The following is a 22,850-nucleotide window of genomic DNA, read 5'->3' as shown; positions in this document are numbered from 1 at the left end:
ATGAAAGGATAGTTGGGAAGAAAAGATTTGCAGACGGAAGTGGCTACATTTTGAAGTACAGTTGACCCTTGAACAAGGCAGGGATTAGGGGTGCTGTCCCCTTGCGCAGTTGAAAATCTGCATATAACTTTTGACTCCCTAAAAACTTAACTACTAATAGCCTGCTGTTGACTAGAAACCTTAACAATAACATAAACAGTCAATTAACATACCTTCTGGATTTTATAGGCATTATATACCGTATTCTTACAATAAAGTAAGCTGGTAAAAAGAAAATATTGTTAAGAAAATCATAAGAAAGGAAAAATACATTTACAGTACTGTGCTGTCTTTATTGATACCGTAATTTTATGTCATCTGTTTATAAGCTAGATTGTCTGTTGGTCCTACATCAGTATTATCTTACATGATGCAAAACACTGTAGATGTTATAGCACTAACACTAGATATCAAAAATGAAACGATATTGTGAAAAAGAAATTCATACTTATTTACAGGTATAATGATTCATGCATTGATAATGGGGAAGAAGCAATGTAATCGCTTTATGGCAGCATAAGGTAATCAATACGATTGCTTCACAGGAGTAAGGAAATCTCCAAAAAAGTTTCCAATATGTTTATTGGAAACAGTCCCTGTATAAATGGACCTGCACTAGTCAAACCCATGCTGCTCAGGAGTCAACTGTACGTGGCTCTTAGGTTTTCTGCATTTTTGTTTCATGCTTGCTTTAGTAATAATTGCAAAAGGAGACTTTTCTCTGTACATAAAACATATCCTGAAAGTGAGTTATTTTAAGGTTTAGATATAGTCATATTTAATTGCCAAAGCCTAAGAATATAAGCACAGTGTGGGAAAAAAACCTGTAATAAAATAAACAAGGAAAAATACTTTTCTTTTTCCCTTTTGTGTACTTATGTTCCAGTTTTTTAAAAGAGCTTTTGATCTAAGCATGCCAACTCTTTCTGTTATATTTCTCTTTTGTTTTCATAGTTATTTTCGTGTTCTCACTTCCTTTCGTGTATCTGCTTCCTTCATAACCTGGCACAGCTTTTCACCCCATTATTCCACTGAACAGTGTCTTAATTGGAAAGAATGTACAGATTATCTGATCCCAAGCCCTCACTTTTAAAACAAGAACATCTCAGAAGCTTTAAGTAGCGTGGATAAAGTATGGATTAGCACACCAGCTACAATTTACCACTCTCCTCCCAGGGCAGACATTTGTCACTGATTTTGTACTCTGATCATCATTCCCAATGAGCCCTGAGTTCTTCTCAATAGAGCTCTGTAGGCAGCCAATGTCAAACACTGGGCATTAATATAAGATCTGAAATCTTTGCCATCTCTCACCCATATTTACACATAAGTCCAAGAACACTTTACCAAAAGCATTAAGTCAAGAATAGTAACAAGGGGTCGTATTTGATGGGGAACAAGATTCGTAGAATAAATAATAAAAGAAAGAAAGTAAAGGCTTCCCAGTATTAAGCCGGGACTTGCAGCGTGAATAGAATTTAAATAGGCAGAGAGCAAGGAGAGAATTCTTTAAGGGGAAACCACATAAACAAAGAAAGGCATGGACTGCTCAGAGCCAAGCATGTACAGTTTGGCTGGAGTTGATGCTTCAGATTAGGAAGTAGTGGGAAAGAGACAGGAAAAATTAATTGAGCAAAGCAATGATTTCACAAAACCATCATTTTAAGCAGAATAAGTCATTAATAACCTGAAGGAATTGTTGACAGGGAGAATAATAAAACAGATTAGGAAGTTATTCTGTTTCTAGGCCTAAAGAGGTAGCAGTTTGTACCAAGGGAGTTCTAATGGGAAACAAAAGAGAAAAATATCAAAGATGTCATTAATAAAAGAAGTAGAAGATAGAACTTGATGACCAAATTTGGAGAGGATAGTGGAAGAGGAGAGACCTGCAAGGGTTAATGTTATCCTGAGGTGTTACACTTTGGTGAATGTCGGTACCTTTGAACTAAATAAAGAAACCAGGATAAAAGGAGCTACTTTGGAGGAAAGGTGATCTCTGTTTAGATATGCACAATTTGGGATTGCTCTGGCTTATTTTTTATCTTGCAAGAAAAATAGATCGACATCCGTTTCTGTCTGCCTTGGACCTACTTTAATTTGCTGGAATTATCAGAAAATATCTCTGTGGTTTGGTAGTTGAGCTTTGACTTCATCCATCAAGCTCTGGTCATTTGGGTGATTTCTTGATACTCTAGGCTTTTTAAATCTGATAATTTAGCAAGTTGGTGTCCTTTTTTCTTTCTATACAAAATATTTTTTGTCTTTGTTGCCCTTATTTTTGTGGTTTAAGTTTCTTGGGCCTTATCGAACTTTTCTTATTTTATCTTTAAGAAATTAAAATTTGGTATATGAAAGATTTCTGCAAACCGTATCTTGCTTTGTTTTCAAAGGATGCAAGGTGTTGTAAACCGATTGTCCAAGTTACTGAAACCTGGGGGGATGCTGTTATTTCGGGACTATGGAAGATATGATAAGACTCAGCTTCGTTTCAAAAGGGGTAATAGTATATTCAGTCTCAGATTATTTTCATGTGTTTCAAAGAATGCCTCATTTATATTTCATGTCAAGATTTTTTTTAAAAAAAGAAATACTAAGCTTCTCTTCTCATAATTTTTTTTTTTTTTCAGGGCACTGTTTATCTGAAAATTTTTATGTTCGAGGAGATGGTACCCGGGCATATTTCTTTACAAAAGGTATACTTATCTATAAGAAGAAATAATTAGCTGTAAAAAATATTTTTGGTTATTGTTTACAGAGAGAAAATTCAGAAGCTCTAAAAATGAGGCTTTCATGCTTGATTAAACATTGGATGTCTTCACACTTTGGTGACTGTACTATTCTACATAACAGCTTGAAAATGGCCTTTTTGCCTTCTAATCTTTCTCCAGTGGAAACTGCTTTAAATAATCACTTGTTCCATCCTTATGCCCAAATGAAGGGATAGTCTGTTCCATTTCGGAGGTACTGTTTGTCCAGATATGAAAAAACTTGATGGTAGGCCACAGCAGAGGCAGGAGTATGATTTTAAGAGTCCCTAGAAAATTACTTAGCTCTTGTCACTTTCTCATTTTAAAAAAGTATTGAAAATGAATCCTGTGCTCAAGGACTTTCCCCAAACTTATGTGAATGGTATTATAAAGTGTCATTTGGGATCTCTGCAAACCAATAAAAACTCAAACAGGGGGCACCTTTCAAAATATTGAAAGCTGTCACCAATAATGTTGTACATCTATGCTTGCTGTGCTAGCCTGTTTATACTTGGTGTGTTTGGGTGAAGTGGAAGAAACCCACTTAGTTTCACGTTCCCTTCATTGTTTTGTATTGAGTATTTGTTAGTAAAAATGAAATTTAGATGGTCAGTCATTTCATTTAATGTTCCATGTTTCTGACTGCCAGCTCCCCCTCCCCAGTCATATGTCACACATTTGATTGCTATTTTTGTCTCACAGGGGAAGTCCACAGTATGTTCTGCAAGGCTGGGTTAGACGAGAAGCAAAATCTGATTGATCGCCGCTTACAAGTTAATAGGAAAAAACAAGTGAAAATGCACCGAGTATGGGTTCAAGGCAAATTCCAGAAACCATTACACTTGACTCAAAAAAGCTCCACACCAGCATTTGCACTCCTTTCGCATAGCTGAACTCTGTGCCATGTTGAGGTGCAAACCAGAGGACCACACTATTCAAAGATTTATATAAATTTTATATTTATGAAAAGACAGAAGAAGAGAATGTATATATTCTGCTGTTTATTGTGGGCGAGCTCTTTGGTGTATTGTAAGCACGTGTAAGTGGTTTGGAAGAGTGCACCATAGCCTGTGTTTTCAAAACTTAATATGAGCAAGCTTGTTTGAATTTTGTAAGCATGCAATTTAATTACTGTCATAAGTCATGATTCTGAGAAGCCATGACCTTCCATTTTTCAGAAGAGGAGAAAATCACCTACGCTATTTATATATTAGTCAAACACAGTTTAACTCCCTCCTGTGTTATCTGGTAGCGGACAGGCAGCTCACCTTGTTTCCAGGGAAAATCACAAGCCCAAGACAAAGGTGTGTTGTTTTTATTGTTTTGTTGTCTGTTTTCCCAAAAACTTATTTTTTTTTAATTCAGAGACTAATGTCTGAAAGAGAATTTCAGTTTCTCTTTCCTTTTCTAAAATTGGGGAATTATGACCCATGCTAAAATTATTTTCAGACTATTAGGTGTTCAAATCATTTTAAGTTCTCCTTAAGACAACTATTTATATCCAAGAAAATTCTTAAATTGTAGCAATTAAAAATTTATTTACCACCTTGCCTCAAAAAGGATATAAGTCAGCTTGTGTACTGCACATTAATAGAATAGAATTTCTAAGATTGGTCTTTGATTTGTTACTAGGTACTTACAGAGTTTCTAAGATTGGGTTGTTGTTTTTTAATTATTTGTTACTAAGTACTTACATTGTGCTGAATTATCTGGAATAATACAATAAATAAAGACCCAGCCCTGTTTTCAGAGAGCATCAATATTATCTAGCTGGCAAAGCAAAACGTGCACATTGCAAGCCTCTAAATCAAGATTAAAGATAATATATGATCAAGTACTCAAGTAGGGAGCTTAACAGCTGGTGGACATTGATGAGGAGTCACAGAAATCTGGGAGAAATGGACAGTCTCTTCAAAGGACCACCATCGCAATAATTCAATCCCCACTATTTTTCCTTTTTTAATTTACTTAAAATTCAACTTCCTGGGAGAATGTGATTGGTCCAACTTAGGTCATGGATTACCTCTTAATAGGCTGGGGCAGGGCAGCTTCATTGATGGTGCCACCAGAATGTATAGAATGGAGGAAAGTTCCTCAAAGGAAAATCAAGACAATATTATTTTTTTTAATAATAGGGGAGGGATGCTGCCCAGTCACAAACAGGGTGTCACATGGTGATGGTCACAGTAGTAATAGTGGTTCTGAAAGATCTTTGTGGGAAGGAAGGGGGAAGAGTCAGGGTTCTGGGAGGGGGTCCTTGAATGTACGCTCTCAAGATGGTGAGAAAACGTATTTGGTGCAGGACATTCATGATGATGAATAGTGGAGAAAAGATAGGGAGAGGGTCATCTTATAGACAGACTAGAATGGAGGACACATCGGGGTCTAGTCCCCGGACTGGAGCCATCTGAGGTTGGTTGGTTTCTGTTTTATCCTAGTCATGGCATGTTATAAATGTATCTGGAGAGATTGGTTGAGGGATCATCTAAAGAATGGAATACAGAGATGAGGAGCAAGGAAGACCACAGAAAGGTTTTTGTACACACTTGCCTTGGTAGCAAGTCTTCAGAAATACAATATCCAGGTTTGTTTAAACATGCATGTCAGTAAATGTAAAAGTTAAAATTTGCCCGAGACTCTTAACTTGGTTGTCTTTCATAATTAAAGTGTACATTTACTAGCCAAGCTAGTAATGAAAGTATTACATACAACAAGGGGAGTTAGATAAGTTAATGTTGCTATGGGAACCCCAGCAGATCTTGTTTCTCAATTTCAAAATCATGGCCCAAGGTGGTTTTAAAAACAACAGAAGGTGAAATTATTCTCACATTCTCACACATGTAAATTGTACTGTCTCTCTCAGTCCTAAATAGCAGATTCAAGCCTGCCTCTTGACTGGCGCAGTAAAATTCAGCTTCGTGTCTTTCTATAGCGTATTACAGCATGTAGTTAACCTTTAGAAGCTTCAAAATAACAGCAACCGGATTTGGACTGTGAGACACAAACTGTCCTCTTTTGAGCTCTGTCTAGCATAGACCTCCTATTCCACATAATGTCTCAGTAGGGCCATTTCTACCAGTGTCTTAAGTTTGTTGGTCAGTCTTCTGACCTGAATCAACCCCCTATTTTGCCTCAAAAAGGATATAAGTCGGCTTGTGTATTGCTAGAAATGTAGATTTTTGGGCAGAGGAAGAAAAAAAGAGAAAGCCCTGATTTGGATTATTGCCTATAGGTATTAACAAAATCATGAAGTGTTACAAATGTTCCTGCTTGGGTATTAATTTAAGCTATTTGCTAATTGCATGAAATTTTTATTTTTCCCTTTAGACAGAGTTTGATATTTAAAAATCCATCTTCTGAAGGAGCTAGATTTTGAGAGGTCCATTTTCTTTTTCTTTTTTCCCATTTTCTTTCTAACAGAAAAAGATATGTTGTTTCATCTTCTTAGGCTACAGAAACAATGAAATATGCTATATTGAAAATGTACCTTCCATTTTTTTTCCATTTCTAAAAATTCACTTTTGAGCATTTTCCAAATGTAAAAATTCTCACACACGTGAAGAACTGTTTGAGAGGGTTGTGAGAAAAGCCAAGGTAACAGTTTCTATTTTTAAAAGTTTTGCATGCAGTGTGACACATTTGTCAGATTGAAACACCCAGTTAATGTTGATTTCTGAGAGCTTATTTGCTGTTTGTCTCAGTTCCATATGCTTTGTCTCTAAACTATGAACGCACTGAGGGTTCTACCATTATGCAGTCTGAATTTTTGCTGTACTCTGGTTTCTATGTGAAAATTCATCCATATGCAGAGAGCTGCCCTCCTGGACATCTGAACCATTTAGACCAGCAGTTCTCAACCTGTGGGTCGCGACCCCTTTGGCGGTCGAACGACCCTTTCACAGGGGTCACCTAAGACCATCCTGCATATCAGATATTTACATTACGATTCATAACAGTAGCAACATTACAGTTATGAAGTAGCAACGAAAATAATATTATGGTTGGGTCACAACATGAGGAACTGTATTTAAAGGGCCAGACGGTTGAGAACCACTGATTTAGACTGTTAAGCTTCAGGTCGCTTAAATTCTTGCCCCCAAGCCCCTATGCTGTGTTCTTATGATTTTCGGACTCGTCAAGGCCAAGATCTGAAGCCTGAATGTGTCTCACATTGTAACTTCTAGTTGGTTTTAATGTTGATTAAGCTCCTCACCAGTGCAGGTGACTTCACATTTGCATCGCTAATAGACCTTTCAGAACTTCTGCTCCTCCGTTTCCTGCCTCTTAGTCATCAGTAGACATGCTGGCGTGGCTATTTCCCCCACTTGTGAAAGCGCATTGTAAATTCTAAAACCCCGAATATATGTGAGGTATTGTTATTAATAAAAGCATTTACAGTCTACCAGGCAGCACACTGAGCACTCCAGCATCAGAAACCTTTTCAATGGTTTTATGAGGCCTTGTGAGAACGCTGTGGACAAGTATGGCCTCGCGTCAGACAGGAAGTGTGGGTCCTAGTTTCTATTGAACTGCTCAGCTACCCTTAACTTATCTCTGCACTGTTTTGTTTTTTCTATACTACACTTTTATTTACTTCATTTAACCCTCAAGCTCCGACGAATTAGCTTTATTGTAACTATTTAACCGATGAGACAGGACTCTGAGATGTCAGTGATAGCCACAGTTTGCACCCAGAACTGTTTGATTCCAAACCTCTACTCTCATCAGTGCACTTTTAATTGAAAGGCCCGAATGCTGCTCAGAAAGCTGCTGGAGAAGAAAGCGAGTTTCTGAATAAAACGGGGAATTTTAACAGTGGATGGGAGTTTGGATCAGATGACCTTCAAGGTTACTACAGCTCATTCTAGCTCCAGTGAGTCTATGAAATAAGTAGGTTACACTTGTCCACAGTAACAAACTGGGAAGGAAGGGAATAAAAGGAACCAGGAGGAATGACGAAGCAAAAGCCTTCTATTAGTTCTTTTATGCATTCTGTATATTTAATTCTCTTGCCCCACCCACTTCAGCCTTCAGCCTTCTACTTGGCTTCCCTCCGGGTAAGCAGAGCACCCAATACTTGCATCCTCCTCACTTAAAGAAAAAAATTAGTCTGTACAGCCAGGGGAGGGGAAGCCTTCAAAGAGATTCGGCTCTAGCATAATCTAATCTATGTGAATTCATGGAGTGTCAGTATAAAATATGAGTGAAAACATCTTTATTTAAAACATTGTCTGTACATTAATGCCAATTCAAGCATAAAATATTGAGCATTTCTTGGAATATGGTTTGAGATTTGAGAGGCACAAAGGTACCAGCAGGATAGCTTTGGTGTAGTTATAAATATGAATAGAAGTAAAGTAACAGTTTCATCTTCATTTATAATGAATCGATATTGCGGCCTCAAAGCTACAGGGAAGAATGGATGCCAAAATCTGTCCTTCGTTAACATATGCCTTAAGTGACAGGAAAGAGTGTGAAAGACAAAATGTCTTTTTCCTCTGAGCATGAATCAGCAACACGCAGTAACAAGCAAGTAATAATAGTTCTGCTGCGGGTGTCTGTAGACTGCAGTGGTTCTCAACCTTGGCTGCACATTAGAATCACCTGGGAATCTTTTTAAAATCCTGATTTCTGGGCCTCGTCCTCCGGAAATTCTGTTTCATTGTTACTAATGATGAGGCCCAGAAATCAGGATTTTAACAAGATTCCCAGGTGATTCTGATGTGCAGCCAAGGTTGAGAACCACTGCTATAAAGGGTAAGAAAAACAGCATCAAACTGAAAAAGCAAGTGCACCTGCAGGAGGGCCCAGGAGGCTGCAGAGCACAGCTCTCTTGAGCACCATCCCGAAATGTCTCAGAGTACAGTGACCTCAACTCTGGCAAGCCAGGTTGGCATGAGATCGGCGGAGCATATTAAAACCTGCAGATGGTCAAAGACAGCCCACCCTCAGCTGCCTCTGCAACTCATCAGAGGCAAGCCACAAGGCACCACTACTTGTTCAAGAGTTTAAACAGCTGCTTGGATTCTCCAAAGCATGTGGTTTCACAACCACTTAACCTTTCATAAGGAGCTGCTAGAGGCAGGTGAACGAATACACACACATTAACACTTGAGGGGAGGAAAAGTATTTTTTTCCTCTATCCTTCTAAGTTCTTGGCTAAGACCTCTGTAATAAAAAGAGAGATAGCCCGGGCTGGTGCTCAGTGGTTAGAGCGTTGGCCCGTGGACCAGTGGTTAGGATTAACGAGAGAGAGAGAGAGAGAGCAACAGTAGGAAACCAAGAAAAGTTTAATCATGTATATACCAGTACCTCCTTATACATGGGAAAGACCCCAGGAAAACTGGGTAACTCCCCAAAATGGCCAAAGCCATCACCTTAGATGCCATCGTCAGCTTAGAACAAAAGATGCTTGGGTGGGGTGGGGAGCCAGTTGAGGGAGGTGACCAGGAAAAGCACAGTAAACAAGGGTAAAGTTGTTATGCAGATTTAAGTTCTTGCCTCCTCCACTGATAAGTTTTTAGAGATTTAGAGTCATTCTTCTCTTCTTGATGCACCATTACATTTCCCTTATGCAAATGTCTCTCTAAAAAAGGTAACTTCTATTCGGTTGTCAGAGCTTTTCCTATTTGCTATTGCTTAAAAATAATCAGCCTAAAATAATCCTTATGCCAAAGAGGCATATTTTAGGGTGACAACTCCTGCTCCCCTTTATCCTATATAATAAAAGGGTAATATGCAAATTGACCCTAACAGCAGAATGACTGGGAATGACTGGTCACTATGACACACACTGACCATCAGGGGGCAGATGCTCAATGCAGGAGCTGTCCCCTGGTGGTCTGTGCGCTCCCACAGGGGGAGCTCTGCTCAGCCACAAGCCAGGCTGATGGCTGCCAGCACAGCGGTAGTGGCGGGAGCCACTCCTACCTCCTCAGCAGCACTAAGGATGTCCGACTGCAGTTTAGGTCTGCTCCCTGCTGGCAAGTGGACATCCCCCGAGGGCTGCCGGGCCCAGGGAGCGGGCCTACGCTAGCAGGTGGACATCCTCCAAGGGGTCCCAGACTGCAAGAGGGCATAGGCCGGGCTGAGGGCCCCCCCCCCCCAGTGCACAAATTTTTGTGCACCGGGCCTCTAGTATTACATAAGGAGAAAAAAGGTCAATACTTTAAGTAGGAGCAGATGGACTTCACATAGTTACAGATAGAGTCCAATTAGCTGTGCGCTTGGCCTCCCAGTGATTTGCATCTTTATCTTTGATTTTCTCCAACAGACAGGCACTAAGTAGAGCCTGGGCTCCAGGATACATGCATTTCTATCAGCTGACACCTACCAAATTAGGTGAGCCATCGATTGCCTCCCCAAAGCCCCAACCGTTATGTCTCCTACTTGGGCCGATGGGGTTTGGTCCAGGAAAACCATGAGTTTTGTTATCCTTATACAAATTCTTTGTAGTTTTCAACCCATTCCTCCTTTATGCTGCACTTCCTAGCTCATTGCAGAAAAAAAACAGAAACTAGTTTTTTGGGTTTTTTTCAGTTAATCTATACATATATTGATTGTTGGTTGTTTAAAAAAATATGGGGAACAGCAATCACCCTGTGTGTCTTAAAGCCTTTTCCATTGGGGAAAAGTGCTAAAACCAAGTGACTTTCTAAAATTAATGCTGAGATACTGTTGAGTCAATTGCATTAGTTTTTTTGTTTTTTAATGTTATGTACTTAACATAAGCAACGCTATTCAGTTGCTGCCTCGTTTCTCTCACCTCTTGCTTCCCAAGAGTAACTTGTCTTTCTCCCAGGGCTGTCCTGCTGAACAGAATGTTTGCCATAGAGAATGTGATAGCTCCTCATACATCTTGAGTTCACCCCACTCCCTCAGGTGGGCCGAGACAGTGGTCCCTCAAGCAGCATTTGGAACTAGCACCGAAAAGCACCTGAAAGAGAATGACTGAAATTGCCAGAATCACATGCTGCATTGAAGCAAGGAAATTCGTCTCCAAGGAGAATTGCTTTTCTCATTACTCATACTTCTTCCTTCACAGCCCTCATTTATTGTAATGCATATATTCCACTTTGACCCTAGAACAGTGGTTCTCAACCTTCCTAATGCCGCGACCCTCTAATACATTTCCCCATGTTGTGGCGACCCCCAATTTCATTGTTACAAATTGAACATAATTAAAGCATAGTAATTAATCACAAAAACAATATGTAATTATATATGTGTTTTCCGATGGTCTTAGGTGACCCCTGGGAAAGGGTCGTTTGACCCCCAAAGGGGTCGCGACCCACAGGTTGCGAACCGCTTCTCTAGAAGATTTTTTTTTTTAATGCAAATGAAAAAATGAAGTTCAGGATTCAGGAAAGTATTTATTCTATGAATGTACCCTTCCCATGAATGTATGTACTCTTTTTTTAAAAAAATATATTTTATTGATTTTTTACAGAGAGGAAGGTAGAGGGACAGAGAGTTAGAAACATCAATGAGAGAGAAACATCGATCAGCTGCCTCCTGCACACCCCCTACTGGGGATGTGTCCGCAACCAAGGTACATGCCCTTGACTAAAATCGAACCTGGGACCCTTCAGTCCACAGGCTGACGCTCTATCCGCTGAGCCAAACCGGTTAGGGCAGAATGTATGTACTCTTAATCCACCAGTCTTTCTGGGGTCTCTTCATTTGCAGCTTTGTTTCCTGACAGAACAGTTGGGCTCTGGAGATTAGTGAAATAAAGCTGCAGTGTAACCATTGGCCATGTAAGAAGCGTAGAGATTTTTTTAGTTTATTTGAGTTTATTTGCCAGGAAGCAAATCTCAATGGATTGAGAAAAGGCTTCAGAGAAAGGAAGTTTTGCACCTTATTTTATACATCACAAGCAAAAGGGAAGACGTAAGGGGGTTACATTGAAATCCATCGGTGATAGATTAGGGAGGAAGGAGAGAGCAGAGTGGGGAAATCTCCGAGATTAGATAAAAAGTAGAATGGATAGACACATACTTCTTTTACATTGGTGAGTATAGGATAGTTAACATTTACAGCACATAGAGACAGTATGCGGGGAACAAGATAACAAGGAGGGGTTCCGTGGTCTGCTCTGGTGGGAGATTGTGCCCCAAGGGGTCTGGAAAAAAAGGAGATTACCCTGACATCCAAAGATATGTTATTGTAGATGCAAAAAGACCGTAGGCAAAGATTGACCTTTGTCAGGGAAGATACCGGCCTAGGACATGACTACCCACCATGACTCACTTTTAGTTAGACAGTTTTAATTTCAGACCATCTTATGTGGTTACTTTCTGTCTCTGAGTTTGTAAGGCCACCGAGCAGGCCTCCACCCTGAGCTTGTGAGATTTAGTATGTGGCCCCTTTTTTGTCCACACCATTCTTGTGTTACTACCATTTCTTAAATGCTTTCTCTTCCTAACTCATTCTCCAGGTGCTTCTTTCTCTTGCCAAATAGTGCAAGGAAATACTTTTGCAGATCTTTTGTTTACTTTAGAAAAAAATCACTGATCCAGGCTTTCCCATTCAGGAGTGCTGCTCATTTCCTGACTGGCCTTTAGAGTTTGGCTCAGTAGCAACTTGGGGATTTGTTTCCTACGGAGTGAAAGGAGCTGGGGGCCCAGGAGCCCCATGCTGGGAGGAGAATTAAGTTCTGCTCATTCCCTGGATAAGCCAGCTGACGGTTTCCTCATAGATTCCTCCCACTCCCACCCCATTCCTCAAATTTTTAATGTTTAGTCATTTAGCTTTGACTTTTTAAAAGACATTTTAATAGGGTTGTTTCTCCCCAAGTGAATGCAGAATCTGATCATATGCACAGGGAAACGCTCAAGAATAATGAATTCCCTGTGTGCTGTTTTTCACCTACACTGCGATGCACTACACATGCAAGGCTTACTCCTACTCCCATCCCATTGCCAGGTGTCTGGCCTGGTACAGGAGGAGTTGGTACACCAAGGGGATTTGGCTTGGGCTACCTCACTTTCTAGGTCACAAGATCAGCGAGTTAATGAAATTTTGGTCATTATTCTGTTGAGCATTGTCTTATTTCATGTAAGTTTTATAAATCTTTGGTGCTTTCTTCTCTTTGGTACATTTACATTAAATTCTAGGTATGCAGCCATATCTATACTATAATTATGTTTATATATGAATATAAGCTACTCTTGGTTCATCCTACCTTGGGCACTTTATTCATAGTTTGTTATGAGGTGCCTAACTTTCCAAAGACACAGGCTTTCTAAACCTAGAGCCTATAATTTTATATATTAATGCATTTTTACATTAAAAGATATTTGGATTAGAAAACATTGAATGATAAAAATAGAAAACACTGACCGACAAAATACCTGGGGTAGGTATTTTCTTTCTTCAAAGCCTTAGCCTGTAATATAAAATAATATGGCAAATAAAATACCATATTCGGGAGAGGGGAAGTACAAAGACAACGCTGTTGGCATAGACAAGGTCCAGTTGAGGACATGGGCCATGTCAATATGGTGACAGGAAGTGGGTCAGTCATTCCTCTAACGCTTAGACAAGCACAGACAGGCACCACTAGGAAAGACCCGCAGCAGAAGCAAGCCACACTCTGGCTTAGAGGAAGTAGGCAGTGTTCACAGGCAGACTAGCCAAATACTGTTCCAGTGACCCAAAGAAAAATACAAGGTCAGAGAAGATTGTGGCACGAGTGATTTGTAACTACATCTCGGAGAACTGGACTGTAAGCATAAATGCTCCTGCCTGGCCTAGAAGAGCCAAAGAAAGAGCTCTAACTAAGCCTTGGGAATGGGAAGGCTACAGAGGCCATGAGATTTTTTGTTTACCTGAATCATATACCACAGATGCGGCAAGTAAGACATTTTGTTCCTGATACTTTTTTTAAAATATATTTTTTATTGATTTCACAGAGGAAGGGAGAGGGAGAGAGAGACAGAAACATCAATGAGAGAGAACTGACTGCCTCCTACATGCCCCACACTGGGGATTGAGCCCACAACGCAGGCATGTGCCCTGGCCCAGAATCGAACCGTGACCTCCCGGTTCATAGGTCAACACTTGATACTTTCTAGAAGAGCAAAGATTTGCCTTTATCTGATACTTCCTTTTGATTCCAGAGCTCTTGTGTTTGTTTTCTACCATGACATGTCACAAACGATGGGGCACAGCTTTAGGAGGAACACACCCAGAGAGGTGTGGGTGGAATGGGGGCATTGGCCAAGCCAGAAGATTGCCCTCGTTCCCCAGCGTGGCAGAGGAAGGTCTAGCACATATTTTTCGGAAGGGAACAGATTAAGTATCAGTATAATAGAGTCACCATGTGATCCAAGATCCACTGACCTTCTGAGAGGAAATAAAAGCAGGGCAAGTGAAGAATGCAGGCCAGAGTAACCTACCAGACAAGACCACACAATCACTACCATCTGATGATGTTTGAGAGAGGCCCAGTAAATAATATCCCTATATTACCCAACCAAATTTTAAATCAACTGAGAGAGACTAAGATGTCAACTGATGAAGATTAAAATGTGAGTTTAGCTCTGGCAGGTGTGGCTCAGTTGGTTGTGCTTCATCCCATGCACTGAAAGGTCGCCAGTTCAATTCCCAGGTAGGGCACATGCCCAGATTGTGGATTCAATACCATTCTTGGTGCATACAGGAGGCAACTAATCAATCAATGTTTCTCTCTCCCATTTATGTCTCTCCCTCTCCATTCCTCTTTCTCTAAAATTAAACATATATGTATATGTGTATATATATATATTAAATATGAGTTTACTCTCTGCTCGGCCCACATTCTCTCACTTGGAAACCCCGCCTGAGTAGCTCTTCCTCCCCCACCAAAAAAAATGAGTTTAATTACTGATGAAGCTGATATTGGAGAAAATGGCCAGGATGCATGGAAACAAGTGCCTTCCTAGTATCAATCCCAAGAATGAACTCACAGCTGGACAGCCACAGGACTCTACTCATGGGCGTCTGCCTTTTACAGAGTAGCTGGCTTCCACAGGAGAGTGAAGGAAGACTGTGGTAAACGTGCCTATTTCATCTCTCAATTCACTTATTAGATAAGGCGCTCCACCTCTCCCAAGAATGAGGAGGGTGGGACTAAAAAGACCAGATGCTGTCCTTCTACATGACAAGAAACAGGAGTGGGAATTACCTAAGTCTTTTCTGAGTGCTGGGGAAAGCACACTCTACATATACCAAAGCTAGAGTGATAAGGAAAGGGGCAAAATACTTTCACTTGCTGAGTTGTCTGCTCAGAGGGATACTCAGTCAGTGGTTCTTCAGCATCCTATATAATAAAAGGCTAATATGCAAATTGACCGAATGGCAGAATGACTGGTTGCTATGATGCACACTGACCACCAAGGGGCAGACACTCAATGCAAGAGCTGCCCCCTGGTGGTCAGTGCGCTCCCGCAGGGGGAGTGCCACTAAGCCAGAAGCCGGGCTCACAGGAATGCAGCGGCGGTGGCAGGAGCCTCTCCCGCCTCTGCGGCCGTGCTAAGGATGTCTGACTGATGGCTTAGGCCCATTCCCCACAGGGGGTGGGGGGGGGGGGGGGGGCCAGCTGTGGGCAGCGGGGGAAGATGGCCCTGATCGCAGGCCAGGCCTAGGGACCGTATCGATGCAGAAATTTCGTGCACCGGGCCTCTAGTTTGGTATAAAATCCAAGTGCCTTATATGATGTGCGTGTTCAATAAGACAGAGGCAGAATCATACAGATGAAAGGTACCATTGAGATCAAAGTAACTGATTATGATTGAGTTCTTCCCTCCTGAAAACGCACTGAGAATATATATTAGCAAAGTGAGTTTTCACACATTATTTACCATCGGAGTGACATCTGCTTCTTGGGCATAAGTCAGGAGTTTCCAGGGTACTCCTGTAATTTAAGAAATGATGCCTTATTTCATCATCCATTAATGAAAATGATTTTGCAGCAGTCTGACATCCTGCTTTGCCTTCTCAAACTATCTGAGGTGAAGGAACAGTTGTTGTTTTTTGTTCTGTTTTGCCCATATCCAACCTGTCTCATATCAATACCTTTGTCATGTAGAAGGACAGCATCTGGTCTTTTTAGTCCCACCCTCCTCATTCTTGGGAGAGGTGGAGCGCCTTATCTAATAAGTGAATTGAGAGATGAAATAGGCACGTTTACCACAGTCTTCCTTCACTCTCCTGTGGAAGCCAGCTACTCTGTAAAAGGCAGACGCCCATGAGTAGAGTCCTGTGTAATTCACAATAAAGATGAATTACTAAGGAAAAAAACGTGCTCTGGTTCCTGGCATTGTGTTTCCTGGTCTCTGCCCTCTCCCCACAATCTCTCCTTCTTACCTCCCAGTCAGTGCGTTCCAGACACCACACTAGGTTTGGGGAATGAAAGGATGGACAGGAAAAAGTAGAGATAGACAATATACAAGCCCAAGATTTTTACTAGTGTCAACAGCTATAAACTTACCTGGTTTCTCTACGTACCTTTCACAGACTGGGAATGAAACCGTGCACAGACCAGCACCTGCCCACAGCCCACACCTTGAGCTGCTCTGCTCTCTAGTCTAGACCACAAGGAGACTAAATACCCACATCATAGTATTTGTCCTGCTTTTCCTCCTGAACCCTGTGGTCTCTCTTCACCTTGGGGTGTACAGTGCCAGGACCTGAGCCATTGCACCTAGGAAATATTTGGTCCAGGTGCTCAGTGCTTTCCCCTGGGATCCTTTTCATGCAATTGACCGTTTTAAGCATAGAAAACACCTGACCTGGGGCTCCTGGTGGTTATTGTTCCTTTTATTTGTTCACTTTTAAAACTTTGCTTTTGCCCTGGTAAGGTGGCTCAGTTGGGTGGAGTGTCATCCCATACATTAAAAGGTTGCAGGTTCGATCCCCACTCAGGGCACATACAGAACGTTTCTCTTGCACATTGATGTTTCTCTCTCTCCCTTCCTCTCAAGTCAATGGAAATGTCCTCAGGTGAGAATTTAAAATAATAATAAATTAAATAAAATTTTGACTTTTTGTGAATATATAAATAGGTGCAAAATAGTTTCTATGCTGACTTAAAATGGAAATGGAGATAATTCTATTCTTTTGTTAAAGTCATAACTTAATGATTTCCCTCCCCCCACTGAATGGTATTTCAAAGGCTGGGTAAATGCCAAACTTAAAGAACATGGAGAACTTAGGAAAAGGCCAGAGATAGATACAAAATTATTAATAGTTTGTTTATAGGGTCATGATTAGAGGTTGAAAAAGGTGTGTTTGTTTACCTAGAAGAAGAGCATACTAGAAAATGAGAATGATGGCTCCCAGGCAAAAACAGGTAAAAAAGATATTTGTATCTCTACTTCATAGCAGCATTATTTGCAATAACCAAAAGGTGGAAGCAACCCACGTGTCCATCAACAGATGAATGAAACAAAACGTGGTATGGACATGCAAAGGAATATGTTTAGTCTTAAAAAAGAAGGAAATTCTGACACATGCTTCAACATGAATGAACCTTGAGGACATTATGCTAAATGAAATAAGTCAATCACAAAAGAACATATGTAATGCGATTCCACTTATTTGAGGTACTTAGAATAGTCAAATTCACAGAGACAGAAAGTAGAATGGCAGTTGCCAGGGGCTGGAGGACATGAGGAATGGGGAGTTATTGTTGAATGGGTATAGAGTTTTAATTTTGCAAGATGAAAGAATTATGTGGGTGGATGATAGTGATGGTAGCACAACAATGTTAATGAGTATACTCAATGCCATTTTGCTGCACACTAAAAATGGTCCAGATGGTAAATTTTGTTAGGTTGTATTTTGCCCACAATTAAAAATAAATGCACACCTGACCTTCCAAAATCATGAATTGCTGTCTTCTATCTCTTTTCTGCCCTTCCTACTCACTTTCCAGACACATCACCCTCTTTCCCACCATTCCTCACTCCACCCAACCTGCTTGCCCTCAGCCTAGCACTTTGCATACACTCTCATCGCCCAGGCCTAGGAGAGAGGGCTTAAGTACAAGAGCTCCTGGGCTCCCTTCACCACAGAACCATCTCATAACTCCCCACATGGCTCATCAAAACCCTTCACCAAGCAAACCTGGAAGAAGTTCAGCCTTCCACCAGTCCTCGTGGTTGAGAGTGATGGGTAAGTGGAGAGGACCTTAGGTGTCACACAATGTGCTGGCACGGACATAAAAGAAGAACCCCAGCACTCGTTGAGTACCTTGGTTTGGAATTTCAGGCATTACTTTTTTTGTTCTTTCAGCTCTCCAGTCTCCTGCCTTCCAACCAAAGTATTCATTTTCCTTTTTCTGATCTTGCATCTCCCTTCAGAGTTCATATTAATCTTACCTATTACCACAGCTTCCCTGCTATTTTAATCTAAATGTCCTCTTCAACTTTGATGCCTAAAGCTTGGTCCTAGGGGTTGTCACTCCCCGCAGGCCCTTCTGGACAAATACGACATGACTAGAAGTCACATGTGGCAAACCTGTGAATGAGAGGGCAATACAAAAAGGTTCCTGCTACCAATTCTAGTATTTCCTGGGCTTTAAAGAATACCAAGATTAAGTGGCCAAGTGAAAAAATTTGGTCATAAAAAAAGAGGCAATATAGCCCTGGCCAGTGTGGCTCAGCTGGTTGGGCGTCATCCCATGCACCAAGGAGTGGCCAATTTGATTCCTGGTCAGAGTACATGCCTGGGTTGTGGGCTCCATCCCCAGGAGGGACGTGAAGACATGAAAGATGTATCACTCTCACTTCGATGTCTCTCTCTCTCTCTCTTTCTCCCTCCCTCCCCCTTCATCTCTCTCTAAAAATTGATAAAAAAATATTTTTTTTTAAAAAAGAGGCCATATATACTTTCTGTCTTGCCCCTTTTTTAAAGGAAAAAGTTCATTATTTTGTTAGTTGCCTACCTCTGCCCACTCTATTCTGGAATTAGCCACCTATCTTAATTTCCATAGATCTCTCCTGTACTCCCAGGTGATGCAGTGTGAGCATCACCAGGGGAGGGTGGTAGAAATTCAGAATCTCAGGCCCCTCCCCCGATCTATTAAGTCAGCAGCTGCATTTTAACAAGATCCCAGGTGATTCATGTACACATAAAAACTAGAACTGCTCTAGAAAGTTTCTAATCCAGTGGTTCTCAACCTTGGCTGCACATTAGAATCACCTGGGAATCTTGTTAAAATCCTGATTTCTGGGCCTCATCATTAGTAACAAAGAAACAGAATTTCCGGAGGATGAGGCCCAGAAATCAGGATTTTAACAAGATTCCCAGGTGATTCTAATGTGCAGCCAAGGTTGAGAACCACTGTAACCGTTCCCGTTGGTGCAATGGATCTCTGCCTGTATCGTTCATTAGAAGCACCTGGGAAGCTCTTAAAATGTCCTGGCACCTGGGTCCTACCATCAGGTCCTGAGTTCAATCATCCCCAGGAGCGGCTGGCATTGGTGTGTGTTTGTTTTTTCTTCTCTTGGATATTTTGATATTTAGCCAGGGTCGAGAACCGCTGAGTTAGAGTGTGACTTCAAGGAAAATATCACAGAGAATTCCATGAATTTTGAACTGGTTTTGAGTTGCAAAAAGCAGAGTCAGAATGTTAAATTTGAATAGGTGTTTTATGAGTATCAACTCGAAACTGTAGGTGATATGTAATAGGCGATTTCTCCTTAAAAGTTGTCTTCCCGCCCATCCGGGTGTGGCTCAGCAGTTGACCTTCGCCCCAGGAACCAAGATGTCACTGGTTCGATTCCCAGTCAGGGCACATGCCCGGGTTGAGGGCTCCATCCCCAGTAGGGGGCATGCAGGAGTCCCCCGGTGGATGATTCTCATCATTGATGTTTCTCTCTCTCTCTTTTCTTCTCTGAAATCAATAAAAATACATATATATATTTTAAAGTCATCTTCTCTTATTCCTTTTTTTTTCTTTTCTGTTTCCTCAGTTCTGAGTGTCTCAACAGCTGTCTTCTATTAGGTGGTGTCGGGCTGCGCACCAAACCAGTGAGAGAGCGAGGCTGCTGTCCCAGTACGCGGAGCTGGTGCTGGTCCTGCCGCTGCTGAGGCTCAGGTACGGGGCAGGGGGGGGAGCATCCATCACTCTCACTTACGCTGCTGGTGCTATCTGGTTTGTGGGAGCTAAAAAATATAGTACTTTTCCTCCCTCCTTCTAAGTTCTAGCTGGGCTTGTAATCAATCAAATTAACAGAGACAGAGAAGCAGGAGAAAATGAAATTTTAACTCGTGCACAGGGGAATTCACATAAACATGAAAATTCCAAAGATAGTGAGGTAAAATTGGGTATAGATGTCATTTTGGGTAAAGGTGAGAAGCAGTGATGGGATTACAAAGGAAGTAGGCAATTTACAGGTAGATGAGGAAGAGCAGAACATACATGGCTGATAAATGCTTACTTTAGGGACATAGGTGATCTAGCTCCCAGGCCCCTGCCTGGAGCCCTCCCACCGCCCCACCCCCACCATACTCAATTCAAATTAGGCTGAGGTGGACGTCCACCCTGACGAAGGCCAAAGGTTTGTTCTGGGTCTTGTGGTTATTAATTAACCTGCTTAAAATCAATATACCAAAGGCAGCTTCAGGTGGCGGAACTTGGTCCCCTTACAGGTTGATGCCCCCAGAGACTCACGATGCTAAAGCCACTCTGCCCAGGTGTGTTCGAGCCCAGTAGTGAGCACATGGTGACCTTGTGGGCTTCACATAAGGCCGCCCCCCACCCCCAAAGGGGAAAAAGTGAAAACTGGAACAACTTTGGTATCCCCACACCAATCTGCAAACTCCAAAATGTCTTTAGCCTCTCCTCAGTTGTTTTTGTTTTTCATCTGTCCTTTCAGAGAGCCCAGCCAGAAACTATCCTACTCGCGATGGGTGTAAGAGCGAGGCCCTTTACCCGCCAGGTGGGCCTCACTCTCCCTGAAGACACGCTTCCCTTTTGCCATCACAGGTGAGCAGATGAGGGCCTCTCTGCAAGGCTTCTGTCAACATTAATAGATTCTCTCTTATCCTTCATTTCTATCCCAGAAACTAATTTTTTATAGGGTTAAATAGATTTTTTTAAAAATCAGACAGTGTTACAAAACATTGTTTTCAAATACTTCAAAGTGAAATTCAATTTAATTGATTTATCAAATCTTAATTGCGTTCCTGCTGTTACCATACCAGGAAAATGACTAGCAGCTTTCCCATTGTCATTGAAATACACATCTTTATATAAATATTTTGACATTTTTTTGAAATGCCAAAAATAATCATGATGTGTACTATACAGTCAAGAATTAGGGCTCTTGCTTTGGCATAAAGCTTATTTCAGGTGGTGAACAGAGGCAGTTAATAATGCAGATAAGAAAGTAGAATTGGGCTAAAATAGTCATTTTTATTGATGTGGTATATTTCAAGATAGGGCCCTAACAACTTAATTTCTCTGCAACAAATATACCCTAAATGACTATGAGTCATTTGGGGGTTGGAATTTCTGGCTCCTAATTAAAGGTGTCATTGAGCAAGTCAATCTTTTTCAAGCCTTAGAGTATTTATTTATAAAATTAAGAAGTTGTGCCAGGCCAGTGTGGCTCAGTGGTTGAGCATCAACCTATGACCAAGAGGTCAAGGTTAGATTCCCAATCAGGGCACATGCCTGGATTGCAGGCTCGATCCCCATTGAGGGGGCATGCAGGAGGCGGCTGATCAATGATTCTCTCTCATCATTGATATTTCTATTTCTCTCTGCCTCTACCTTCCTCTCTAAAATCAATTAAAAATATATATGTATTTTAAAAAGACTTGTACCAAGAGTCAAATAAAGTCCCTTCCAGCTCTGAAAGTCAACAATTCTATGAATTCTCAGCTAAATTATGTATTATCAAAAGGCAAAAACAGTAACCCCCCTTCTACCCCCTACCTCCTGGTTTTGCCACCATAGAAAACACAATAGAAATAAAGACAATTAAAAATAGATAAAAATGAACTTAAAATTATGCCATCCTAACACCTCAAGTGTTTTCATTTTATACTTCATTCTGGTCCTTGAACATATGTATACATAAGCAACCATAAGATGGGTAAAATTTTATATTTAGCTCACTTCACTTGTGTGGGGTGTACAGGTCCTCCTGGCAGGAACTGGACCTTCATGGACACCAGGTAGTAGATGGAGAAGACATGAGAAGACATAGGCGTATAAGATAGGTTTTATTGTGGGAGCCAATGGCCATGTAGCCATTGCTACCAAGGAGACATTAGACAAAACAGTTCTTCAAAGTAGCTGCAGTAAACATAGGAGCCATTGTATATAGAGCAGCCTCTACTAACACAGTAGCAAACACAGGAGCCATACCAAGTAGCCGCGCACCAGCTGGTCAATAACATACTTTATACTAACTTAGACAAAAGAGGCTTTTTGCCAAATAGTGACATCAGTCTTGGGTTATAGAAGGGCACGCTCGCATTGTACCGTAGGATTGCTGTGTCCTTGCTTTGGCACCTGCGTATGACAAATTGGCCTTGGCAGCTTGTCCTTGAACATCCAGCGTACTCTGGACAGGGCCCTCACACTCAAATTGGCCTTGGACATCTGGCATACTCTGATTAGGGCTCCCACAGCTTGACATTACATAACATTTTTATGTTACTGTTATCACTCATAATTATAGTTTAAACTAGAGGCCCAGTGCACGAATTCATGCACTGGTGGGGTCCAGTCGGCCCGCTTTAATGGGGGCTGATCAGGGGTGGGGCCGGCCAGGGCAAGGGGCCGCAGTTGTTCCAGTCGGTCCGGTCATTCTGCCATTCGGTCACTGGGCTTTTATTATATAAGATGGCTACATGATATTCCATTTCATTGATGTACTATAATTTATTTCAGAATTTCCTATATTTGGACATTTAGATTGCTTTCAATATTTGATAACAAAGAAAGCTGCAGCAAACTTTTTATTCATATGAATCTTTTGAGTAACTTTCTAAGTCAGTCATTGTTGATTTGTATTGACAAATGATTTTCTGAGTTTACATTGATCTATATTGTTGCAGTGA

The 22,850-nt window shown here is 41.2% G+C and overlaps 1 protein-coding gene across 4 annotated transcripts in view; it reads left to right on the top strand.

Moving 5' to 3' along the window:
* METTL8 (methyltransferase like 8) overlaps positions 1–16,382 on the top strand; it is an 83,713-nt gene extending 67,331 nt beyond the window's left edge. For 2 of the 4 annotated variants that reach the window (XM_014545726.1, XM_005857569.2), the window contains 3 exons: positions 2,430–2,536; positions 2,667–2,732; positions 3,489–4,156. In XM_014545726.1, the coding sequence (XP_014401212.1) occupies positions 2,430–2,536; positions 2,667–2,732; positions 3,489–3,679 (364 nt within the window). In that variant the 3' untranslated portion in view covers positions 3,680–4,156. Of the gene's footprint in view, positions 1–2,429; positions 2,537–2,656; positions 2,765–3,488; positions 4,157–16,372 lie in introns of those variants that run through there. The other 2 variants (XR_001363580.1, XM_014545733.1) reach the window with 2 other exon arrangements.
* Positions 16,383–22,850: the final 6,468 nt, after the last annotated feature.

This window comes from Myotis brandtii, unplaced genomic scaffold (genome assembly GCF_000412655.1).
Source record: "Myotis brandtii unplaced genomic scaffold, ASM41265v1 scaffold112, whole genome shotgun sequence".
NCBI lineage: Eukaryota > Metazoa > Chordata > Mammalia > Chiroptera > Vespertilionidae > Myotis > Myotis brandtii.
This window is presented reverse-complemented; position numbering and strand designations above follow the sequence as displayed.